This window comes from Condylura cristata, unplaced genomic scaffold (genome assembly GCF_000260355.1).
Source record: "Condylura cristata isolate star-nosed mole 26May11 unplaced genomic scaffold, ConCri1.0 scaffold00003, whole genome shotgun sequence".
Classification (NCBI taxonomy): Eukaryota; Metazoa; Chordata; class Mammalia; order Eulipotyphla; family Talpidae; genus Condylura; species Condylura cristata.
The window spans coordinates 61882205-61905705 of record NW_004567104.1 but is presented as its reverse complement, the minus strand read 5'-3'; the positions used below and the strand labels follow the sequence as shown (position 1 = coordinate 61905705).

Below are 23501 nucleotides of genomic sequence, written 5' to 3'. Positions count from 1 at the left end.
TTGACCGTCATCCTGATTTATTTGGTAATTCTTGTTTATTTTTACCGTTCACGAGTGTGTCCCTGGGCTTATTTGAATATCAGATAAGTTGGATTATGTTATTCATGAATTTGTCTTGCTTCTTTCACTCAGTACAGTTTATGAGATTCATCCATGCTGACATATGCAGTTGCCACTTGGCCCTTTACATGGCTGTGTCATATTACATTATATTGCTATATTTCAATTTATCAGGTAATTATTGAAAGGTATTTTAATTGCTTCCAGTTTTTGTTAGTTTGAGAAAATTAGAAAATGTATGTGTAAAGTGATACACATGTACTTAAACCTCTGAGAAAAACACTAGGAATTGTTGAATAATGTTCTCATAACTCCTTATGTTTGAAAATCATGTACTATTTACAATATGAGTGTTCTTATTAGACACATTGTACAATATTTGGCAATACCAAACGTTCATTTTTGTTTCAAGATTTATTTATTTATGCATACAGAAATGGGGTACAAGCCAGAAGTGTGGGGAGTGACACACACAGAGTAGGGAAGAGAACAAACAGATTGACTGAAACACACTGCTGAGGAGAGCAGTGGGTGAGACAGGAGAGGTCTGCCACACCATGTGGGTCACCTTCCAGGCAGGGAATTGAACTGATGTTTCATTTGCTGTAGATAGCTTCATAGTGCTGTGCTTTAACCTCTTGCGCTACCAGGGAGGGACCTTTTTGCTAATCATGTGAAACATAATTTTCAATGTGCTCACTTGGAATTTCTGTCTCCAATCGGACTAGATTAATATTACCTGTTGTAAAAAAGTAACCAGTGGATCACACTGGCAAAATTGATTTAAATTGCCACTTGAAATTGTGATTAAATGCCTATAAAAAGTATTTACTGCATATTTTTTGAGAATATTGAAGTATAAAGGAATTATTAGCTGTTTATAGTGTATTGAGGTATATGAAGAAAGTAATGAGTATGAGAGTTCATTCCCTTCTCAAAGTCTGGGAAAGAGAAAAAAAAAGCATCTGCAACTGCCCTAAAAATAATTCTTGCCTCCAGTAGCCATAAGGTTGTTTCTGAAACCACATTATGAATCAAATTCTGTGGGTGGCTAAATTAAGATGAAAATTGAGTTTGCAGTATTACATGATCTCTTATGTTATAGTTAGGTCATTGATTTGGAATATGACACAAACTAGAAAGGGTCAGTTCCTAGTAAAATTGAAGAACTTCAACCTCAACATTCCATCAAAAATTGTCCATAAGCACATCCTTCCTTCCCTGTGAGGTTAAATTTCCATTCTCTGATAAAATGTAATGGCCTCATCTGAGGGAGCTATGCTACTAGGAACTGATGATCCTCTTCAAAATTTACTTTTTTCATTGCATATAGGTCTATATTCAGATTAAGGACTCCAGGTTAAAATACAGAGCATGACCCAAGAGGAGATACTGCACCACCAAAAGTAATTTATATTCTGTCAAACTTTACATTGATGAGACCTGAGGGTTATATGAAAGAATAGATATTTGCTCAAGGTAAAGGAGCATTATGTCGGATTTGGAAGATGCATTGAAATAGAAACAATAAGCAGACTATGGAATTAATCACTGAATTTAATGGCTCATAGTGGCTCAATAATTTTCTTGCTAGTGGGCTGAAACTGACTGAAGGAAGTGAAGATGCCAGCACTCACTTGGTATAATGTATATGGAGTTTAACCAAAGTAGGGTAGTTGCAACAATGGATTATATTTCTGAAGACGTACTCACTCACCTGTTTTGTCCACTGCAGGGTCCAGAAGATAATTCCTTTCAAAATCCTGGGAAACATATTGGCGATCACTGGTTATCTTGAAGAGCTCTGTGTACAGGAATTACAATGGGAACTGCTGCTCTCAAATTAGGTTTTCTGAATTCAATGGGAATGACAGGATCCCAGAGAGGGAGAGGTCATGTAGCATCATTGGACTGGAAAAGACAAGGTGGGCATGGTTACTTTAATGAGCAGCATGGCCAAGATAACTGGAATGGCTTGATCTTTGGCAATATCTGATGTCAGGGTGTCCTAAGGTGGAAAAGCCAAATACTCTCATTAAGAAGAAAAGCTGTAAACTGTTAAATGGAAGTTTGACTTAAATCTCCAGAATGCAGAATACTAGCTTTTCAACCAACTAAACAAAACTAAAGCTAGTGTTGGGCAACTAGAATGAAATGAAAGGGAGACATTCTCCTTGAGATAGTTCTCAGAATTATACACACTTCCAAGTCATAATTCCCTAAAAGGACCGTACCCATTTGCTAAGGAAATTGTGCTGGAAAAATGGTTGTATTAAGCATTTAAGGTCTGATGGGCCCGATTTCTGCACTTATCCTAACTCCTGGGCATATAGAATGTCATTGTGGTACACCACAAGTGCAGGAATTGATGCAAGTGAGATGACTGAGAGTTTTGAGTTAGACCTACTTGCAGATTTCAGACAGAAACCTCCTTTTATGTATATTTGTTGGCAACTCATTGGGGGAGTTTTAGGACACAGAGCCCCACCCCCACCCCACCGTTTATCTTTTTAAACTCTGCCACCTCCTCATATCCAACTAAACCTACTATAAGTTTCCCCAACATATTGTAGTTACCTATAGTTTGGCTCCTTTATCCACTGTTTTGTGATTTATGAGAAAGCCTTGTCACCTAGTTTGTTGAACACTGAGTTTGTCTTTATCCTTACTGTTTTATTAAAAAAAAAAAAAAACATGTGTACATCTCAGAAAATACATAATCATACCTGTGCTGTTAAGTTCACACTGCATGTATATTTACTTGCACATTACAAATACCTCCTCACAGTATGTTGTCTTATCTTTTTGCTGTTTAAAGGTTTCTTTTGATATACAGAACTTTAAATTTTTGGTTAAATTTACCCAAAAGTTTCCTTCCTCTTCCTTTTGTGTTAAGAAATCCACTGGTTAAAGAGATATGACTCTTTAGCAAGAACTTAGGTACTTTTGTACAATAGCATCTAAAAGATTTATAGCCTTTTGTGATTTAGACATAATGGAACAGCTGGTATGAGAATATATTTCTTGTCACTGAAATCATACAAATACATGAAGCAACTCTTTTCAGTAGTTGGACAATGAACAGTGCAAAATTGCAATACTTGAGGGCAGTGAAATACATCATGCAAGCTTTCTTAGAAACATTTTCAAAATGGAGTTAAGGTAAGTGCAACCCACACAAGGAGTAATTATCATGTTGGGTGAAACTTCCAGGACTATGAAGGAATAGTGAAGATCTAAAGAGTTATGATTGGAAGTTGACTACTTTGAAAATCATTCCTATTTTCAAAGTTATCACTTTTGGTCATTTCTAGTCCAAATCTTAATTTTATGTGGAAGCATAACAACATAATTTCCATAATTGTGCAAATAGTTATTTCATTTCTTTCCAGCTTCAGACTTGGGATTCAAGCATACCAAAAGAACAGGCAGAAAATACAATATTTTTGCTCACATAAATTTTATGCTATTTTAACATTTTATAATACAAATTCATCATAGTTTCAATTTCTAACATAAAATGTACTGAGATACTACCTGCCCAAACAAATTTTGTTAGGTCTTCAGTAACTTTTGAGTACAAAGTGGTACTGAGGCAAAAGAATATTTGTGACCTGCTGTTCTATAAAAATATTAAATTAAAAGGCCTCCTTTTGAAGGTGAGAAAGGATCACACACCATAAAAAATGATAAAACAGGTCTCCTAGGGTGAAAGACAAGTAACAATGGCAAAAACTCTACTAAGTAACATATGAATATAATAAAAGAATATACAATCTGTTTTGGAAAGATTCAATATTGTAAAGATGCCAAAATTTCTATGACAATCTGTGTAAGACTATAGAATCAAAATGCCAATAAAGTTTTTAATTGAAATATTATATCCTAAAGTTAATATGTAAAACAGAAAGGGAAATTATGTAAAAAAAAGAGCAATGTCTGTGTGTGTTGGGGAGTAACACTAAATATAAGAACATGTATATTATTGTACATGTATTATAAATTTTTTTAATCAATCTTAAAACTATAGTAACCAATTAGCAATGGTAGCTGAATAAAGATAAATGAACTGAATATCGTTTATAAATATCACATAAAATTTATTATCTAGTGGATCATACATTTTAGATCAGTAGGGAAAATAATTATTTTATAACTGTATTTGACAACTAGATAACCTTGGCAATAAATTTTGAATCTTTAGCTCACCCCTTAAATTAATAAAACTTTTGACTTCATTTAAGACTGACATAAAAACAATTATAAAAAATATCAGAAGAAAGCACGGGATTCTTTTAAATAACAGGAAAAACTGTAAATTTATCAAAGGCAGAAATTATCAAGCAGATTAACAGATCTGGTTACATAAAGTCATAAAATAATATTATAAGCAAAAACAAATGACAGAATGTAAAATATTTGCACTGCATGCAATAAAAGATTAGTGACTCCTAATATGAACTATCACAATTTACAGACATGAACAGCAAAAGAAAAAGTGCAAAAGGCCCAAGCTGTAATTTATATAAGAAATACAAACAGCATCAAAGTAGAAAATACAATTCCAAAAATAAAACAGCAATGCAGTGAACTCCTGGCTGTCACTGAACATGACTGAAGATGGAATCTGTGCGGAGTATCATGACGCAGACACTCATGCAGTAGAGGCAGCAGAGAAATCTGAAGAGCACTGGTAAAGGGCAGTTTGACAAGTGAGCTCAAAATTTAAAAATCTGTATACTGAGTAGTTCAGAAATTTATACATTCTAGGAATGTTGCACAAAGACAAAAGACATGAAAATATACAGACATAAATAGCAATTTATATAGTATGTCCATGAATAAATTATTTCTATACACAAATACCATATAGTAGTTAGAGAAGTAGATGTATACACTTCCTTGGAAATATCTAAATTTCTTGTATTTTAGAAATGTCTCGGTCATTTACAATCATGTATGTGTACACTCATACATGCATTTGATGCTGTCCAGCAGCATAAAATGTTAAAAGTGACAGAGTAGATAATTGCTTTTGTCCCCAGATTTTGTTTTATACACGTGGAATGATGCACAAACTATGATTGTGGGAAACAATAGATGGACATGAATTCATATTAATGCATATCCTCCCACCACTAATTGAAAAATAAATATCATTTAAAAAATCTCATTGTAGTTTAAAGAACACTAAGGTTTCAATCAGAACTAGTGCAATTTGAGGTTCCAGATGGTATATACTATGTATATATGCCAGTTAAATACTATAGTACATAGTATTTAATAAACCTGAAGATTGAGTTTTAGGGATTAACATCTTTGGATAAAAAAGATTCTAGGAGAAATGAGTGCTTTCATTCTTTATTGTGTCTTAATTTAACCTCCACACTTCATCATCTGCTCTGTGATGCTGAGACGGGACTCTGCAAAATACTTTTTTCTAGTCTCTCTCATGGCATCCTCCCTATAGGAACCTACCATTATAAAATGTTAAAGCTAAAAGAAAACAATATTCACTTGTCTTTGCTTGCAAACCACACCAGTGCTGATCTCACTATGATAACTGATTCCTATGGAAAGTAGTCTTCAGCTACTTTCAGAATTTCTAAAGCTATCTTCACTGTATTCCTCTGAAATAGAAAAAAGTAAGGTGATGAACCTCCTCAGGTTGAAGAACCAGCTCTATGGAAGAACCAGCTCTATGGAACCAGCTCCTTTTTTTGAACTTCAAACAGTCCCCCTGTTGCTTCCCCACCCTGAGGAACAGCAACTGCTGGGAGCAGTTGCGCTCTCTAGGTCACTGCCAATGTCTCTACCACATGTTACACTGAAATAGTGTGGGCTTCCTGACTGGACACATGCTGCAGAGGCATTATCTAAAGAGAGACACAGTAAAGCAGCCAGCGCAGGATCAAGATAGAAACACAAGTGCTAAAGGTCAGTTCATTCAAGTTAACACTTAGGAGGGTGTTTGAATATGCAAGGGCTGTCAGTACAGTAAAATGTCCTCATAGTTAAAAGAACTGGAGCAGCTCTGTGCTAATGGAATGTTCTAAAATGAGTTGTCCAATATGGTCTCCAGCAGTCCCATGCGGCTGAGTATTTGAAAATGTGGCTAGTATGACTTAACAGAATTGAAATTTTACTTTTGTAACAGTTGACCGTGGCTAGTTTAGTATGACTGGTGGACGACACAGCCTGCAAGACTGCACCTCACTAAATAGCCAGGCACTGGGGTCACAAAAATGAGGCACTACTAAGCTCCCTTTAAAGGAGTCCAAAGCAGCAATGAGACAGCTCTTTCTCTTTGAAAGATTATTCTGTTAACAATGAGGAAGAGAGGACAAGAGCAGAGACAGCGAGGCCACGTAGGGACAAATCCAATTGTCCAAATTAAGAGATGAAAGACCTCATCAACAACAGCAGTGAGAATATACACAGGCAAGGTTATTAACAAATAAAAATGACTTGCTAACATTTGGTAATCCATGGAAATTAAGAGCACGATTGCAGTTTTCCACTAGGATCACTATGCCATTCACCAAGGAAATATAAGAAAGTCAGCTTAGGAAGAAATAATGAATTTAGTTTTGGATATTTAAAGGAACAATCAAGTATGTGCTGAAGAGAAAAAATACAGAATTCATAGTGGGTTGGTTACAGACACTGACTGGGGAACATCACCAGACAGGCAGAACAGAAAGACTGGCTAGTGCACAAGACTGTGCAGAAGAGGAAGAGGGCCACAGGCAATACTGTGAGCGACAATGATAGGTAGGAAGCAAGAGCGGGAAACAAGGAATAGCTAGGAAAACAGACTCTTTAAGAATCAGGAGCAGAAGCAACCAAATGCTAAATTTGTAGAAAATCCCTGACAAGTATTGAGCACTGACATATCTTATATAGAGAAAAATCTCCTTCTTCAATTTAAAAGAATCCAATTCAGTAGGTCATATTGTAAGCCTCTTTTCTAGAGGAAAAACTGGGGCATAGGAAAAAAATTGGGGCACAAGAGTGAAAGTGCCACCTACGGTCAGTGGAGTTATCAGTGGGGTTGAGTCTGGATCTGCTGCAGCCTGGAGTTTCACCATGAACACAAAGGAGAAGTCCAGCAAGTCAAGACCGGAAAAGCACTGTGAACGTAGCTTTGCTTCTCTTTCCACCGTAACTAGGCTACTGTTGCATTAGTGTTAAGTTTTTAGTTTCTTATTGTAAAGCATCCATCAAGGCGAATTATTAAAAAGTAAAAGGAACTGAAGGCTAGAAAGAATAATTGTGAGGAAGAGGTTACAGAATAGTTGGTTATTTCATTTTTATAAAAACACTGACCCTCACCACTTTCACTCTGTCCCCATCACAAGAAGAAAAACAAACACAAAAACAGCACTCTTTATACGAGTACCTCACATAGTTTTATCCAGACATGGAAAATATGTGGCCATGACGGTTAATATGGGGCAGACAGGGGAGTGTGAACAGGAGAAACCAAACCTGCCAACACCTTGACCTTGGATTTCTAGCTGGCAGAAGTATGAAAAAATAAATGCCACCTAGTCTGTGGTATTTTGATAATAGCAGTCTTAGCAGATTTTTACATATATTTTATATGATGTTATCACGGGCACAACTATTGGTATTTAATCTATTTAATGTAAAGTAACCTTTAAAAATATAACTACACATTAGGGTATCCATGTTTGTAGCCCTCCCCCCAAGCATCCATGTTATTGTACTTTGGATGACAGTCAGACTCTAATACAGAGGTAAACAACTCCGAATCATGAAACAAAGATTTTAGACTTCCAGAGAGCCACATATAGGAGTAGAAAATCTACCTCATCCTTGATTACACTTAAAAGTAAGCAAAATAATTTGTTGTTAATTCCTAGAAATTACAAGTAAAATATCCAAAAGCTTAGAAAAGGATCACAAGTTAACTGAAATTAAACAGCCCCATGTTAAGGTATCTAAAGGGTGCTGCCAGTTTTATTTGGTGCCACAGTTCTCAAATTTTAGCAATATCCAAACCATTTGAAGAACCTGTTAAAACACTGATCACTTGAAGAGCTTCTGAGTCAAGTGTGAGTTCCCAGAGAATGCTAAAACTGCTGGTATGGATATGATATCTTAAGTAATTTAGTACATGCTCAATATTGTATCTTAACGTGAGAAGTATTTGTGGGGTTTCATAAGGTTCTCTCGTGGTTATATGCTCCCTAAACCTTGCACCTGCAAAACTGAAGTTTTAGCTATTTAAATTCTACTCTGAGTTATTTTAAAATGTAATTTTGGAGAGTAGGATGGGAGTACAATAGTAATAAAAATGAAAGTCCTTTAAAGTGAAATCTGTCATTGACAATAGTTCTATGAAGTCTGCAGTTTTGAATTACTAGCTATAAACTATACTTGACTCTGTAAATAATGCAAATTTCACAGTCTAAATATTAAGACTAAATTAAAAGATAATATAAAATCAAAATGTTTCCCTAGGTTTTGGAAAACCATTTAATATAAGCACTTCAGATTAGTAGGAATGAATAAACTGACTTTAAAAAGTCAAAGTTAATGTAGTAAAACTTACCTTCACAGCAGCATTAAAAGCCACATGTAATTAATTCCCTGGATGTACCTTTTTGAAAGAAGTACTTTCCATATGGTATTTAAGCACTTTATGTCTCAATGGTCAATTATAAACATAAACACAAAATATTTCAGCTTATGGTAGAATATCATAAAATACTGATGATACTTTACAAAAGCTTTGATGACAGAGGTCAAGTCTCTATACTTTTCACAGGACTTAAAAACCAATCTAGAATTCTAACTGTTCAGTAGAGAATTAAACATCTATACCAAAATACATTGTGATACCTACAATATGCAAAATCTAATTTTACATCAGAACTAGACCCATTTGTTGTTAACACCTTACCAATACAAAGACCCCTTTATAAGATTCAGCATACAGTAGCTTAGTATTTTCCTTTTTCTTCCTTCATCCAGGATCTTTTGTCAGAGGCACTTATAAAAAGCGCTAGTTTTGGCGACGCTATAACAAACACACTTAGGTAACGACATATTTTACTATGCTAACAAAGTACTGTTTATAAAGCAATTTTTATAAATTCAAAAATAGGTTGTTGGTAACATGATTACCTTTAAAGCATTTTCATTCACAATGTTACTTCATTAATCATAGACAGCAGTTCCATCTAAAAAATGTTCTACAGTTTCATTTTTCCTTTTTTTAGAAGGAGGCAAATAAAAGCAGGTAAGGTTTAATAGCTTCTAGTTTAACAATAGTAACTTCATTTCACAGCATTGATTAGTAGAGAACATTTTCAATTAAAGTGAAATACAATTTACAAAAATAGAATGATTAATAATGCAAAACATTGTCCTCCATTATGAAGAATACGTAAGTCTGTGTGTATACTTGTGTGTGTGTGTGGGGGGGTATCTGTGTGTGTGTGTGTGTATCTTATAAGTTTCATTATTAAATAGCCCTTATTCAAGTACTTGTTTCTGTTATCTCTCAAAATAATCACCTTGCTATACAGTTGTAAATACATAAAAAAATAAAAGGTTACTCTAAGAAAAGGTTAAAAGTTTCAGTGTGGTTTGACTTAAGCTGCTTACTTCAGTGAAAACCTGATTTGAATTCAGAACAGGTTTAGGTGTCATACTAAGTTTAGCAACTTAGTAAAAAATATAGATATATTTATAAGTGTCAAATACTTTGCAAATTTCAATGTGCTAATATTATAGAAAAATTATAGGACTTTGTTAACTATCACCCATCGTGTACAATCCCCAAAATTCATTTTATACAACTAAAGTAATACACTCATATACAATATACCTACTTACAAACACATAGGTAGCCATAAATAAAACTTTATTCTTTAATTTCATTTACAAGCTACCAAATATTAAGTATTGTACACAGTGCTGAACACTTAAATGGCTGTAGTCATGGAAGGATCCAGACCAAATGGAAAGCTCAGATAAAGATAAAAGTAAAGTAATACTGGAACAGAAAGGCGGCAAAACACTGTTTTGCCAACCATGATAAAATTAATCAGATTTGTGGTCATACATCAGTTCTCTGGTTAAAACAAAGTCTGAGCGCCATGCGATTCTCAGCTGTATTGTTTGCAGTCTGGCTAAAGTCTGTATATTCATTTTTTTTTTTTTGCAGTTATTAAAATAAAAAAGTTAAAAACTATAGCAGCAACAAGCAAACCCTGTGACAGGAAGGCAAGGGTTAAGAACTAAAAAAAGTTTATACAGTGTGTTTAGGGAAAGTGTGTGCAGTTTATCTTCCATCAGCAGGAGTTCGACTGAGGGACAACATGATTCGGGCAAATCGCTCACAGAGTTCATGTGTGGAATATGAAGGTAGCTTTGGTGGCTCCTGGAAACCTTTTATCTCTGTAGAACAATCGAGCAGTTTTGGCAGAAAGTCTGTCAGCTTTTCTTGGAGATTAGCTGCAAGTAAAACAATTAGATATAAGTAAAGAAATAGAAAGGGAGACAAACTGCCAGATGGTTTTCTCAGTAGGATTTACTAATTTGAAATGATCAGTTGATGTTTCACTTCAAAATACTAAAAATAACTGTGACTTGGGGGGGGAAAGATTAAATAGAAACGGTAACAGCAGTGTGTATAGCTAAGTTAAATAAGAAAAACTACGATATAACTGTAATACATTACAATACATTACATAACAGACAGGAATAGGTAACATTTAATTCTGAATGCTTTAAATCCTGACATCTCAGGTGTCCAAGAGCATTGCTTAACCATACCTTCCATTTCTTGTCCCAAGTAGGAACACCATCGATTTCTCATATCTTCAACTGCCAGTATATCTTTCTCTTCCATTTCATCCACCAATAACAAGGGTAAAAATGGTACAATAAACTCATTCATGATAATTAGGCCATTGTTTACTTCTCGATCCTCTCCAGATTCAAACAGTTCTGCAGCTTGCTCATTTAATTTCTTAATGCAAGGGGGAAAAATCAATTAGATTTTTAAATGTCTTATTAATTAAATAAAAATACCTGCATTAATACTGAAGAAACATGTAGGTCCTCGAACACTACTGAAACAAATGCCAATCAGGAAAAAGAACCTCAACTTATTCTAGCATGAAAAGTCTCTTAGGAAAAAGCTATGCACATAACAAAAATAAAATTAAAGGGTGGTAAAAAAAAAAACATATCTATAGTAATATTTCAATATAGAGTGGAAATACATGAGGAAAAAAATATCAATAAGTAAGTGAAAAGATAGTGTATGATAATGAAACTCTTGATGGCATACATATTAAATATATTGTTGCTTTAAAAACCTCAGAAAAAATACTATTTTTCTGGAATAACAATAACAATTCCTCATACTTTATCTAGCCTCTCCTTTTCTACAAAAAAACAACAACAACAAAAAGTGGTAGCAAACAGGAAATCTAAATTACTGTATTTATTCTGACAATTTTAAGAACATTTCTGGTTTATTACTGCAACAGATAGGTCCCATAAAGAAAGGACAATGAGGCCCTCCCTGGTGGCGCAGCGGGTTAAAGCATAGCACTAAGAAGCTAAAGTCACTTCAGCATGAGTTCGATCCCCACCCTGGAGGTGATCTACATGGCACAACAGACCTCTCCTGACCCGCCCACTGCTCCCCTCAGAGTGTGCTTCGTCAATCTGCATGTTCTACTCCCCACTCTGTCTCCGGTGAAGCCTCTTACTGCCCCCCGCACCTCTGACCTGTACCCCAGTTCTGTATGCATAAATAAATCTTTTAAAGAAAAAAAAAAAGAAGGGACAATGAATTGAATATATTCTCCAATTTTAAGGAAGAGGTGCAGACAAATATCACTATCATGGTGATGTACTGAACAGAGCTTATAAAGTGTATCATTTATATATGGGCATGGAAAATTTACTCAATGTAAGACTAAATGATAAAGTAATGTGTATTAAACTTACTAATAAACACTCTCTTCTATAATGTGACAGCAGCTCTTCATCATGTCCTCTATATGGGCCTTTGGACAAGAGTTCTTTGTTATTCTGATAAGCACAGATAAGGAACAGCAAGGAATCTATATAACTTAAACATTAAAAGAAACATAGCATTAGTATTTCATTTTCATAAAAGTCAACTACACTTACAAAACATTTTCAATTATCCAAAACATTACTGTAAAAATTATCATCTGATACACTGTTTGAGATAACCTTTAATAAAAACCAGCTGAAATCATAAGGTTGTTGTTTTAAACAATGCAGAGTGTGGAATTAAATTAAAAAAGTGGGAGAAAAGTTATAATTGATGTGCTTGGATAGTCTTCTGCCTTCTTTGGTATTTGCTTTCTTGACCTCAAAATAAGACTGATGTGAAACTCAACAATCCATTTGTTAATGACTATGGCCACTTCTGTATCATTTGGCTTACTCAAATGTTTTCATTAAAACAGGCATAGTTCCAACAATTGAAAAAAAAAAATAACAAAACAGAAAGACTGAGAGATTCAAAGGAATAGAGCGAAGTCAAAATGGAAAAGAATGCTTCTACATTTAGGAAATCTAGTGGTATGCAAACAAAATACTAACAAAAGTGGTTGACAGGATAGATCTTCGCTATATTACAGTAGTATTTTTGTTAAGTCTGGGTATATGAAGTTACAATTGAGTTTCAAAAAGGGAGGGGGGAAATGTCTAAGGGCATTATATTTGCCTTTAAAAAATTATTTTACTAACAGACTAGGGAAAAATACATAATAAAATTATGAGATAATTTAAGATATCTCATTGGTGTCCATTAATTCAGTTACGTCTTCTATGGAGTTTAGTATTGATAATGAAAATGTACCAAATTGTAAAGTCATAGCAACATTTTTCTAATCAGTAAAAGTCTCAGAAATCGTACAGTGAATTTCAGTACTACTACTGAAGAAATAAAACCCTGTCCAAAACAACAATTCACAAATGGGGGTATAAGTATATCCTAAGTCATCCTCCCAGCTAGACCTAAGTAAATAATCTTATAATTATACAATGACTAGCAAAGTTAGTAATTTATATACAAATATTGTATTTTGCTTTTCTTTCCTTTCAGAAATCTGAAAAATGTAACAATGGTGTCTTACAACACTTTCTGCAGTGACAGCTCTGTTACATCTGTGCTGGCCAGTGTAACAGCCACTAGCCCCATGTGGCTACTGTACACTGGAAATGTGGCCAATATGATGAAGAAATGAAATTTTAGCTCAGTTCTTTCATTTAAAGTTAAACTGGCACATACGGTTAGTAGTCTATGTTAGAACACATGGCTCGAAAAGTAGAGAAAGGAAGAAAGAATTCTTTATCTCTTTCACTCAGCTTTCTTATGATAAAATATGTAAAATACAACAATTTCTGGGAAAAGTTCTAGTCAAGTAATTCATACTTTCAAGTCACATTAAATTACTACTCAAGTACTCAAGTAATTCATTGGTAAAGAATATTAATTAATAAATACTTTGATAAGTAAATGTGCACTGATGAATAATCTGTAATGGTAATAGATCAATATCTATGTTTTATAATTAAAATATTAATAATAGTTAAAAATGTTTAGAAGTGACCAATTTACTACCACTGTACTTGTTACAGTTCAGAAAGAGATAAGCTGGAAACACTGTTTCTGAACTAAGGTCAGATTTAGATACAGAAGGATTATGAAAAAGGCTGGTACCTAACAGCAGACAGATATTAGAGAGCACAAGAAATTCCATGTATTATGCTACAAGCTTCATTGGTCCCTAGCAAACTCCTAGATGCCAATCTAATCCTTTTCTATCCTGTAGTCTCTGAGAGCTGGTAAATATAAAGAAACTAGAATCCAATATGCAGAATTAATTTATATTGGAAAATATATGTGGAATATATAAAAAGTCAGTGTATTAACTTTAATTTCTCTATAAACCTAAAACTTTTAAAATAAAAATTTAGATTACTGAAATATAGAATATAAATATAAAATATAGGTGAGGTCATATTTGGACCAGCTTAAGTACAAAGCTCTTTCGTATGCCCACATTGCCTTACCTTTCCCTCTGAAAATCTTCTAGCCCAATTATGAGATACATGGTTGTTTCCCTGAATTTCCTATAATCTTGATGCCAATCCTGTAGATGAAAGAAAATTAAAAGAATACAGAGCAAGATATTAAAACTATAATGAAAAATGTTCCTAATAAAAAACAATGTTGCCCTGATAATTATTTGAATTAGTAGATGCAGATTTTAAGATTAACTAGACTTAATTATAATTTTAACTTCTGACACAGAAAAGGCTATGGTTTTGAACAGGATCTGACATACAGTGAAAAATTTACATTTTACTGCCCCTCCCTATATTAAATCAAGTTCTTAGGGCAAATAATAGAGCTGTAACTCCAGAAAACATCATCATCAGGGTTTTTTCTTAAGATTTATTTTTATTTATTTATGCATACAAAAACTGGGGTGTAAGCCAGAGGTGCAGGGGATGAGAGGATTCACCAGAGACACAGTGGGAAGCAGAACAGGCAGACTGACTGAGATACACTGCTGGGCCATGTGGGTCACCTCCCTGGCTGGGGATCAAACTTGAGCTGCAGTGACTGCAGATAGCTTCATAGTGCTGTGCGGTAACCCCTGTGCCACTAACAGGTCCAAGATTTTTTCTTAATTTAAAAGAAATCAATTAAAGTAAAACTGTAACTAAAATTCAATATAGAATTCAATCTAAAAGAAATACTGATGGATTCATGTTAAAGCTTTTATATACACATTATTATAAGTAAATAAAAGTTGGAAACATAAAACATTTCTACGGTGAAGTCCACAGGCTGAAGTAAGCTAACCCCTGACTAGAATCACAAATAAAAATAAATTCTTATGTAATACAAATCTTGGGGATGTAGGTAGATTAAGCCACAAATTTACTTGCCAACTATGAATTACATCATGTTCATTTATTTACTATGATTTTGGAATTCCTATTCTGCATTTTTCTAATTTACCTATTCTTAACTCTATTATAAAGCATAATAGTTATGATAATGTGTCTTGATTTCTAGTAAATCTTCATTTTCTTCATGAATGGCTAAGCTAGACTGAGATCTTTAGCATTTCCATAATATTTTGGGAAATTTTCTCCTGCGTATTCTTATAGGTATAAGGTAATGAAATTGGTATTTGACATAGGTTGCATGTTGCAAAGCTCTAATAAATTTATAGACTATTTTGTTGGTAATTTTTAGCTCTGAAATTGCAGATAACTTTTTCAATCTTTTATTTTGCTTATTTTGTCCTCCTTGAACTTCTAGTACAATTCAGAACAGAAGTGGTTATAACAAACGCCCGTTTTTTTCCTGATCTCAAAAGCAAAACTTTGTGTTCACAATCTATTACAATTAATTTATTGTTGTTTTGTTTTTCAAGGCACTCTTTTTTCCAAACTAAAGTGGTACATTCCAGTTTAGCCAAGGGTTTTTAACCAATGAGTTTTTTCTGTGTTTCTTCTCTTATTTGTTAAATTACTCTACTTGTCTAGTAAAGTTTGCAAATGGGAACAAGTATTAATCACATGTATTTATGAAGGTAATTTAAAATTTCCTTGATTTATAAATAAAAAAGGTCATGTACAAAGTTAAATTTAATTTTGAAGACATGCCAGATATTTGAACTTAATTATTTTACAGTTGATGTTAACGGAGAGTGTTTTGTGTACAAAAGTCAATGCAAGGCCCTCCCCGGTGGCGCAGCAAGTTAAAGCACAGCATTAAGAAGCTAAAGCCACTTCAGCATGAGTTCAATTCCCAGCCTTAGAGGTATTCCATGTGGTGCGGCAGACCTCTCCTGACCTGCCCACTGCTTCCCTCAGCAGTGTACCTCGTCAGTGGGCCTGTTCTGCTCCTCACTCTGTCTCTGGTGAATCCTCTCACCGCTTCTGTACCTCTGGCCTGTACCCTAGTTCTGCATGCATGCATAAATAAATCTTTGAAAAGAAAATTAATGCAAGTGTGACACAAGGGCTAGTAAGTGTTTTCTTTCACATGTTTAATAAAGTTCAGTAGTGGCAAATAAATATGGAATTACAATGATCAAACAAATTTCTAACTATACCGACCCATCTCATGAAGCAAAGAAAAATAATACAGCAAAGCTTCAGTATAGAAAAACCATAAGAATATAGGTCTGTTAACAAAGTCCTAACTTTCTAACTAAAAATGTAAGACCGTTTCCGTCAGCCCTCTCTGATTTAATTTTCTCATGCATTTAGTATGCTGAAATAAAACATCAGTAAACTACATTATTCGTCAATCAACCTCTCAAAAGGCACATTACCTCATATTCCTCCAAATTTACTTCTTCAGGTTTTATCATTTCAAGTTTGGCTTGAGCAACTTTCATTATATTGTGACACCTTCAAATAAAAGAAATGTATTCCCAAATCAAAGGCAAAGTTCATAAAAATGAAAAACGTATGTTACAAAAAAGTAAACTACTCAATACATGAAAATGAAATGCAATTGCATTGAGCAATACCTTTGAGGAAAGAAATTAAATACTCTGTAAGTGAAAAATGTGTTTCTTTTGATGTGGTGGAGTGTTTCAATGTATACAAAGAAGTGTCAATAATTCTAATTCACATATTATATTTAAATTTGGCTTTTAAATTACATTCTGTTAATAAAGACTACATGGGGGGAAAGTGAAGTTGTGTTTTTAAAATAACATGTATCTATTAAAACTCAAGAGACACTAGAGCTTATTTTTCCCTAAGCAGTTTTCATAAGAAAAATGACATTCAAAATATATTTACCACTTCTGGTAAGAGTGAAAATATTTCCATTAGATTTTATGAATGGAATTGTTGATAAAGAATATTTCCATAAAATTTATTTAGTCATCACACCTTTCTTTCTCAAGCTTAAGAGAAATTAGGTTATGAAACAAGTTGACTATTGCAATCCCCAGGGTAATTAATTGCCAAAGATTGTAAAGTTAATGTGATTACTACATAAGTACCTTCTCAAATTCCATAACACATGGGGATCATAATTAGTCATATACCTGAGCTGTCTAGTCATATACACAAATAGGTGATGCTTGCACTATTAACAAAAGAGGTAATAGCCAGCATTCACTGAATTCTTACTATGTAGCAGATATTGCTCAAAACCATTTATTTGTATTATTACACTTGATTATAAAATTTGCAGCAATTTCAGTCAAAGTGCTTTTTCCTTAAGATTCTCCTCTGCTACACATATTTCGAATTACTTTTTAGACATTATAAAAAGATAATCATTTATTACAGAGTTAAGATGTGATTAGAATGAGCACAAAAATAGCATAGACATTTTTATATTCTAAAATAACTTTCACTAACATGGATCTTTACCTAAGACCTAAACTTCTTAAAATGACATTTGTTCTTAGATTAATTAATATTAGTAAATAATTGTACAGTGGTTTCTAAGAGAAAACACTTGCTAAACCAAAATTAGTTTAATAATTCTGAGTCTTATCTTTATGTCAGAGGATAATTTTATTTGTATATATGATTACTTTTCTATAGTATTGTAAAACAGGGTTTTTTGGCTTTATCAGAAAGCTCTAGGTGATGTATGGAGACACTCTGGGTTGTCACCAGTGGGTGTATGCTAATGGCATTTAGCTGGCAGAGTGTAGAAACAGCTAATATCCTTGAAATTATAGGTCAGCCTTCCATAACAGAGAATTATCTGACCTAAAATATCCATAGGCCAAAGGTGGAGAAATTCTGTATTTCTTTAAAATATAAAAGATTGTATATCCTTTTACTGCTTACCTCAGTATCTTGATTCACAACTAAAATTCAAACTTGTACAGATATTATAAATTACAGAGAACATGCAAAATAACTATTCACATTAAGTGATGTAAAACAAAATTTTGTGATTTATTTACTGCAGTAGGACTTTATACTTGTATAAAGTAATCATTCACAAATTGTACAGGGAAAGTATAAAAAGACAATAAAAAATTTGTACACATCAAGTATTTCATACTTTGAAATTACCTCTCATCAAAACTCAAATTTCTATCGCCAAATTGTTCAAGCAATGTTTTCTCGATGATTTTCTTTGGAGCCTGGTTCTGAATAAAGTAGACCACTACATGATGTAAACGATAATCCGTTTCTGGTGGGGTATCTTCTTGAGCCAATTTTACCAACCTTGAATACTCCAACTTAATTGCCTAGAAAATGCACCAAAATGCCAGTTTTGGTTAATCAGAATTAATCAAATTAATTAGCAATTAAAATCTATCAAAAGTACAACTGATTATTCTTGCAAATATATTTTCCTTTTTAAAGTATTGCAAGTGAATAGTTCATTTAAGTTCCATAGTTTAAATGAATTTCCTAAAAAACTGTTCACATGTCTCTTCCTTATCCCTTTCACTATACAAATGTTCTGTTAGCAAGTAAAAGTAGTAAATTAAACAATACATCTAACCTTACTATATAAGTAATTTTGTAAAAGTTGTCAGTGCTTGAGTTTAAAAATCTATTCAGAGGCATCATTACAAGAATCTCCTATCCTGTACTCTCTAAAACTATTTGATGTAGTTCTCCATTATACAAATTCTACAATTGAAATATAATTTTCCAGAATGCTCATATATTAGAGAAAATGACTGACTCTTAATATATATCATTATAATTAATTTTCAGCTAAGACCCTACACATAAAGGATGAAAAAGCAAACCCTGTGATTGTAGCTTTCATAGAACTCCTTGTTACAATAATATATGAATTTTTAGTGCAATAATTTAATAAAAACCTATCTGCTGCTCGAGCTTATTTTTTCTATAACTAGATATACCTCAGAAATTACAACTAATTTCTAGAAGTAATTTTTCAAATAAAAAAATTAGATTTTATCAAGTTAAATCCATTACCATTTCATTTGTGAATTTCCTTCTCTTGAAGTTTCTGAACTTTTAAAATCTAATGCAATCTCTAAGGGAAAGTTGATTCTGAGAGCTATGTATACTATTTACTAATTGTAACATGAAACAAGTTACATAACTCCCTAAGTCTTAATGGTCTTATCTCTAAGGTTGAGTTAGAGAGAATATAAATGAGTATATATCTAAGGTTGAGTTAGAGAGAATATAAATGAGTATATATACACACACAGACATACACATATAGCAAATGTTTATGGACTATTATTAAAAAATTGACAGTATACCAAGAAAACCTACTTCAAATCCAGAAGACCAGAATCAGATAGGTTATATTCTTTGACCATAATGAAATACAAAAAATAGGAATTTAAAATAAAGGTAACCAATAACCTAAACATTAGGAATTTTAAAATGCTGTTCTGAATTTTTCTTGGGCCAAAGGATCAAAATTATATTAACACTGAGAATATCAATATATAAAAACATAAATCACAGCTACATAGGAAATCAAAGAAAAATTCCAACTTAAGCATTAAACAGTAAAATTTATTTAAGAAGCTAGGATAAAAATGGTAATAGTGTTGTATGGAAGGAGCAAAGGTTAGAACTCCCCTTTACAAAAATGATTAATAAACCCAAATAATAAGTAAATTTATGCAGCAGTTAAAGACTGAAAGGCCAATTCTTTCTAAAAAGTTGGACGGAATACCAAATTATGTGAGAAACCTAAACACAGAGGAAATATAAAAAATACAGAAAGCTGAAAAAATATTTTAAAAAAACAACTTTATGCCAATAAACTATAACATCTTAAGTAATTAATCAGATAGGAAAATAAAAATTACAAGGATTGCCTTAAAAACTGTAGAAACCAATACACTACAGGATAATTGGAAAGAATGCCCAAGATCTGTGCCCAATAAAGGGTCAGGCCCACTTTGTTTAGAGCTGTATTCCTATGTTAAATCTTCAAGGATGAGATGATTCCTAAACCTCTCCAGGGCCTAAAAACACAAGACTCTAATAATTACATATGGTTGAGATAATCTAAATAGTAAAAATTGGTAAATACAGAGAAACAAATTGTACATCAATTTATTTATAAAGTTAGGTGATGCTATCATCTATATTCATTTATGCCAAAATACCAATATATATGAGCATAGTGTTTATAATGATTAACAAAAGAAAGACCTGTTATTATCTTCACATTCTAAAGATTAAAAGACAAAGCTGCTCAACATCTCAGATGCTTTAAAAAAAAAACAAAACTCAATTCCAACAACAATCAGCTAAAAAGAAAACTCTTAATCATAAACACAAGGCAATCTTTTCATTCATAAGGGAATCTATAAGAAAATCCAGCATTGCACATCATAATTAAAAGAGAAAAAACTACTAAACTTGAGAACTAGATAAAGAAGTTTGCTATCATTTTTATAATTAACTTTATTCTGAAAAGTCTGGTACACAACAAACCTAAAAGAATAGTGTAATGGAAATTACACTATCCCCAAATTACTGGCATACAGTTTAATGAAATAATCAAGAACATCAGTTGAAGGATTACTAGAAAACAAAATGCTCACTAATATAACTAGATACAATATAAGAAAATTCATTAGCTTCCTACCTCTACTTCCATTAACTTGTTAAAAGTATGAGTAACCCAATGGATAAAAATACAAAGTTTTCACTAGATAAGTGAATAAATTAAACAAGAGATCCTGAAATAAGGACACAACCTAAGAGGGCCAAACTAGGGAAGAGGTGTGAGCTAACAGAAACTTGGAATTCTTGGCTCTTTCTCTGGATAGGTAAAAGGGCTAGAAATGGAGTTAATGATTGATCGTAACTACGGATGAAGTATCCATGCAAATTGCAAAAGTGTGAAAAGTTTCCAGGTTACCAGCAGTATGACCTACCTCAGCTTCATGGGAATAGAGGCTACCGTGCTTGGGACTTAGCTTGACCTCACCCTAGGTATCTCTTCATCTGGCTCTTTATCTACATTCTCTTATCATAACTTTAATAAACTGGTGAACATTAGTAAGTGCATTTTGTGAGATACTCCAGCAAATTAGTGGAACCTAAAGGGTTGCTGGACCTTCTCATCTGTAAGATAATGGTCTGCAGAGCAGTGACAGAACATCTGGGCTGTGACTAGTGTCTGAAGCACGTTTTGGGAAGGGGGCAGTAAGTCAAACTGAGCCCTGAACTGTGGGATTTGAAGCCATTTCCTTGTAAAGAGTGTCAGAACTGATTTAATTGTAGGATAGCTATCTAGTGTCACTGATAATTGCCTAGAGTAAACACCCCTACTAGGACACTCATTAACCAAAGATAAGTGTTTTGCATGTGTGGTAAAGGAGAATCACACAGAAGACACAGGAGGAGGGAAATAAGGTCTACCAAGAAAGCCAGACCAAATGTTTCTCCTTTACTAGATACCATGCTGCTTTGGAGGAGGACAAAAAAAAAAAAAAAATTTTAACCTTATTTCAAACTGATGCATAAATATAATGAATTCTGAAAGTCTTTGTGGAGAAAGGTGGCAATTGATTCTAAAAATCACAAAATACACATTACAAAATATAGATGAATTAATTTCTTAGAATACTTTTTAAACATTTTTTAAAAAGCCCTTCAAAATTAAAAAATGTACAACAAAAATAATTAGGCAGTTAACATAAGAATTACTGTCAAAAAAAGTTATAGAGACATTCAGTGTAAGCAGAGATATAAAAAATACATAAAATAATAGAATTACATTTTTTGTCATTTTTTCAGATAACCACTAACAGCAATACAAATTAATAAAATCTTTTGAAAGCAATCAGAAAGCACTAACAATATCTAAAATTTATAAGCGTTTGACCTGGAAATTTTAACTTCACAATGTCCTATGAGTTTGTAATAGTATATATATTTAATTTATATTTATATACATGCACATCCACAAGTATGCCCACTAAAATATCAGAAATAAAAAGCCAGCTACATAGTAATGATGAACTTAATAACAGCTAACAGTTTTTGAGTGTTCTTTAAGCCCAATGATAAACACAGAATATCTCATTAATTCTCAAGGTAACTTTTCATAAAATTGGCCCTGATAATTTAAACTGCATAAAGTCACACAATTAATTAATAAGATGTTGGAATTTTAACCTACATTAAATTCTTACATTATTGCAGTTACCAGGTATTCTAGGACAGAGATTTCTAACCTTGACCATGAATAAGTTTTAGTCAGAGACTGTAATCCAATCAGCCGTACAGTGTCTTTATTCTACTACTGCTGCACAGATATTATAACTTCTCATATTAGTTATAAAAAGGGAAAAATATTTTTTGCTCTAAAAGTGTTTAAAAGGCATTTTGGAATGCTCAATGAGAAGTAATATATGGAAAATAAAAAAAATCTTCAAAACTTTATACAAAACATTCTGTATTCTTTACATGAACTGTTCTGTATGAAAACAGAACTAGAAACAACAGAAGCTAACTGTGGGGTGAGAACTGGAAAGTCTAAGAAAAAATGTTTTCGTTCTATGTTGTATTTAGTTGAAATACTACTTTTTTTAAGAAGTCTTCTAGATAATGCTAGATATATTCTCTAAGCAGCATTTTTGTTCACCATTATATGTTCTCCAAACCATTCAATTGCTGCTCTATTCACTATTTTAATTCTAATTAGTGTGCTTCCCTATTAGAAAATAAGCTTCATTAAGATAGAAATTCCATCCACCATTTCCCCAGGTACAACCAGTGGATTTAGGCCAGTGCCTTGATATAAGCAAAGCAGCAAATACTGTTGGAATTTTCCCATCAAGAGTTGAGTGCAAAAAATAATAATCATTCAGTAGAATGCCATGAAAACGACCAGTTACAATTATTACCTAACAACATGAATGAATGAAGAGCTCAACATTTTCTGTGTAAAAGCATCAAAACAGATAAGAACCTGCAGTAGAAGATACCAAGAATATACCAATGTGGGTAATGTGTAAACTCAGAATCTCAAAAACGCAAGTATTCTACTTAAATATATGGAGTTAATGCCAAAAGAATTACATAAAATAATTCAAAGCTGTTACGGAGGAAAGGAAAGGTTGATGGCTGTTGTTTGTGGTATGTAAAATTAGTTGGCTCTTTAAACTATGTCTAGTATTAACTGAATAAATGTAAGATTTCCTATTCAACAAAAAGATACCCAACTTCACAAAAAAAAAAAAAAGGCAATAAGTAACTTATTACTATAAGCAATAAGTAACATTCCTGGAAAAAAAACAGATGCAGGCCCTCCCTGGTGGCGCAGCGGGTTAAAGCACAGCACTAAGATAGCTTAAGTCACTTCCTCATGAGTTTGATTCCCGCCTGCCCAGGAGGTGACCACATGGCATGGCAGACCTCTCCTTACCCGCCCGCTGCTC

At 33.2% G+C, this 23501-nt stretch overlaps 1 protein-coding gene across 1 annotated transcript in view; it reads right to left on the bottom strand.

Moving 5' to 3' along the window:
* Positions 1-9941: 9941 nt before the first annotated feature.
* USP25 (ubiquitin specific peptidase 25) overlaps positions 9942-23501 on the bottom strand; it is a 185721-nt gene continuing 172161 nt past the window's right edge. Inside the window, exons 25-30 of the mRNA XM_012730671.1 lie at positions 18169-18347; positions 16449-16527; positions 14164-14243; positions 12061-12184; positions 10873-11068; positions 9942-10551 (exon numbers count right to left, since the gene is read on the bottom strand). Coding sequence (XP_012586125.1) covers positions 10379-10551; positions 10873-11068; positions 12061-12184; positions 14164-14243; positions 16449-16527; positions 18169-18347 — 831 coding nt within the window. The 3' untranslated portion in view covers positions 9942-10378. The remainder of the gene's footprint in view (positions 10552-10872; positions 11069-12060; positions 12185-14163; positions 14244-16448; positions 16528-18168; positions 18348-23501) is intronic.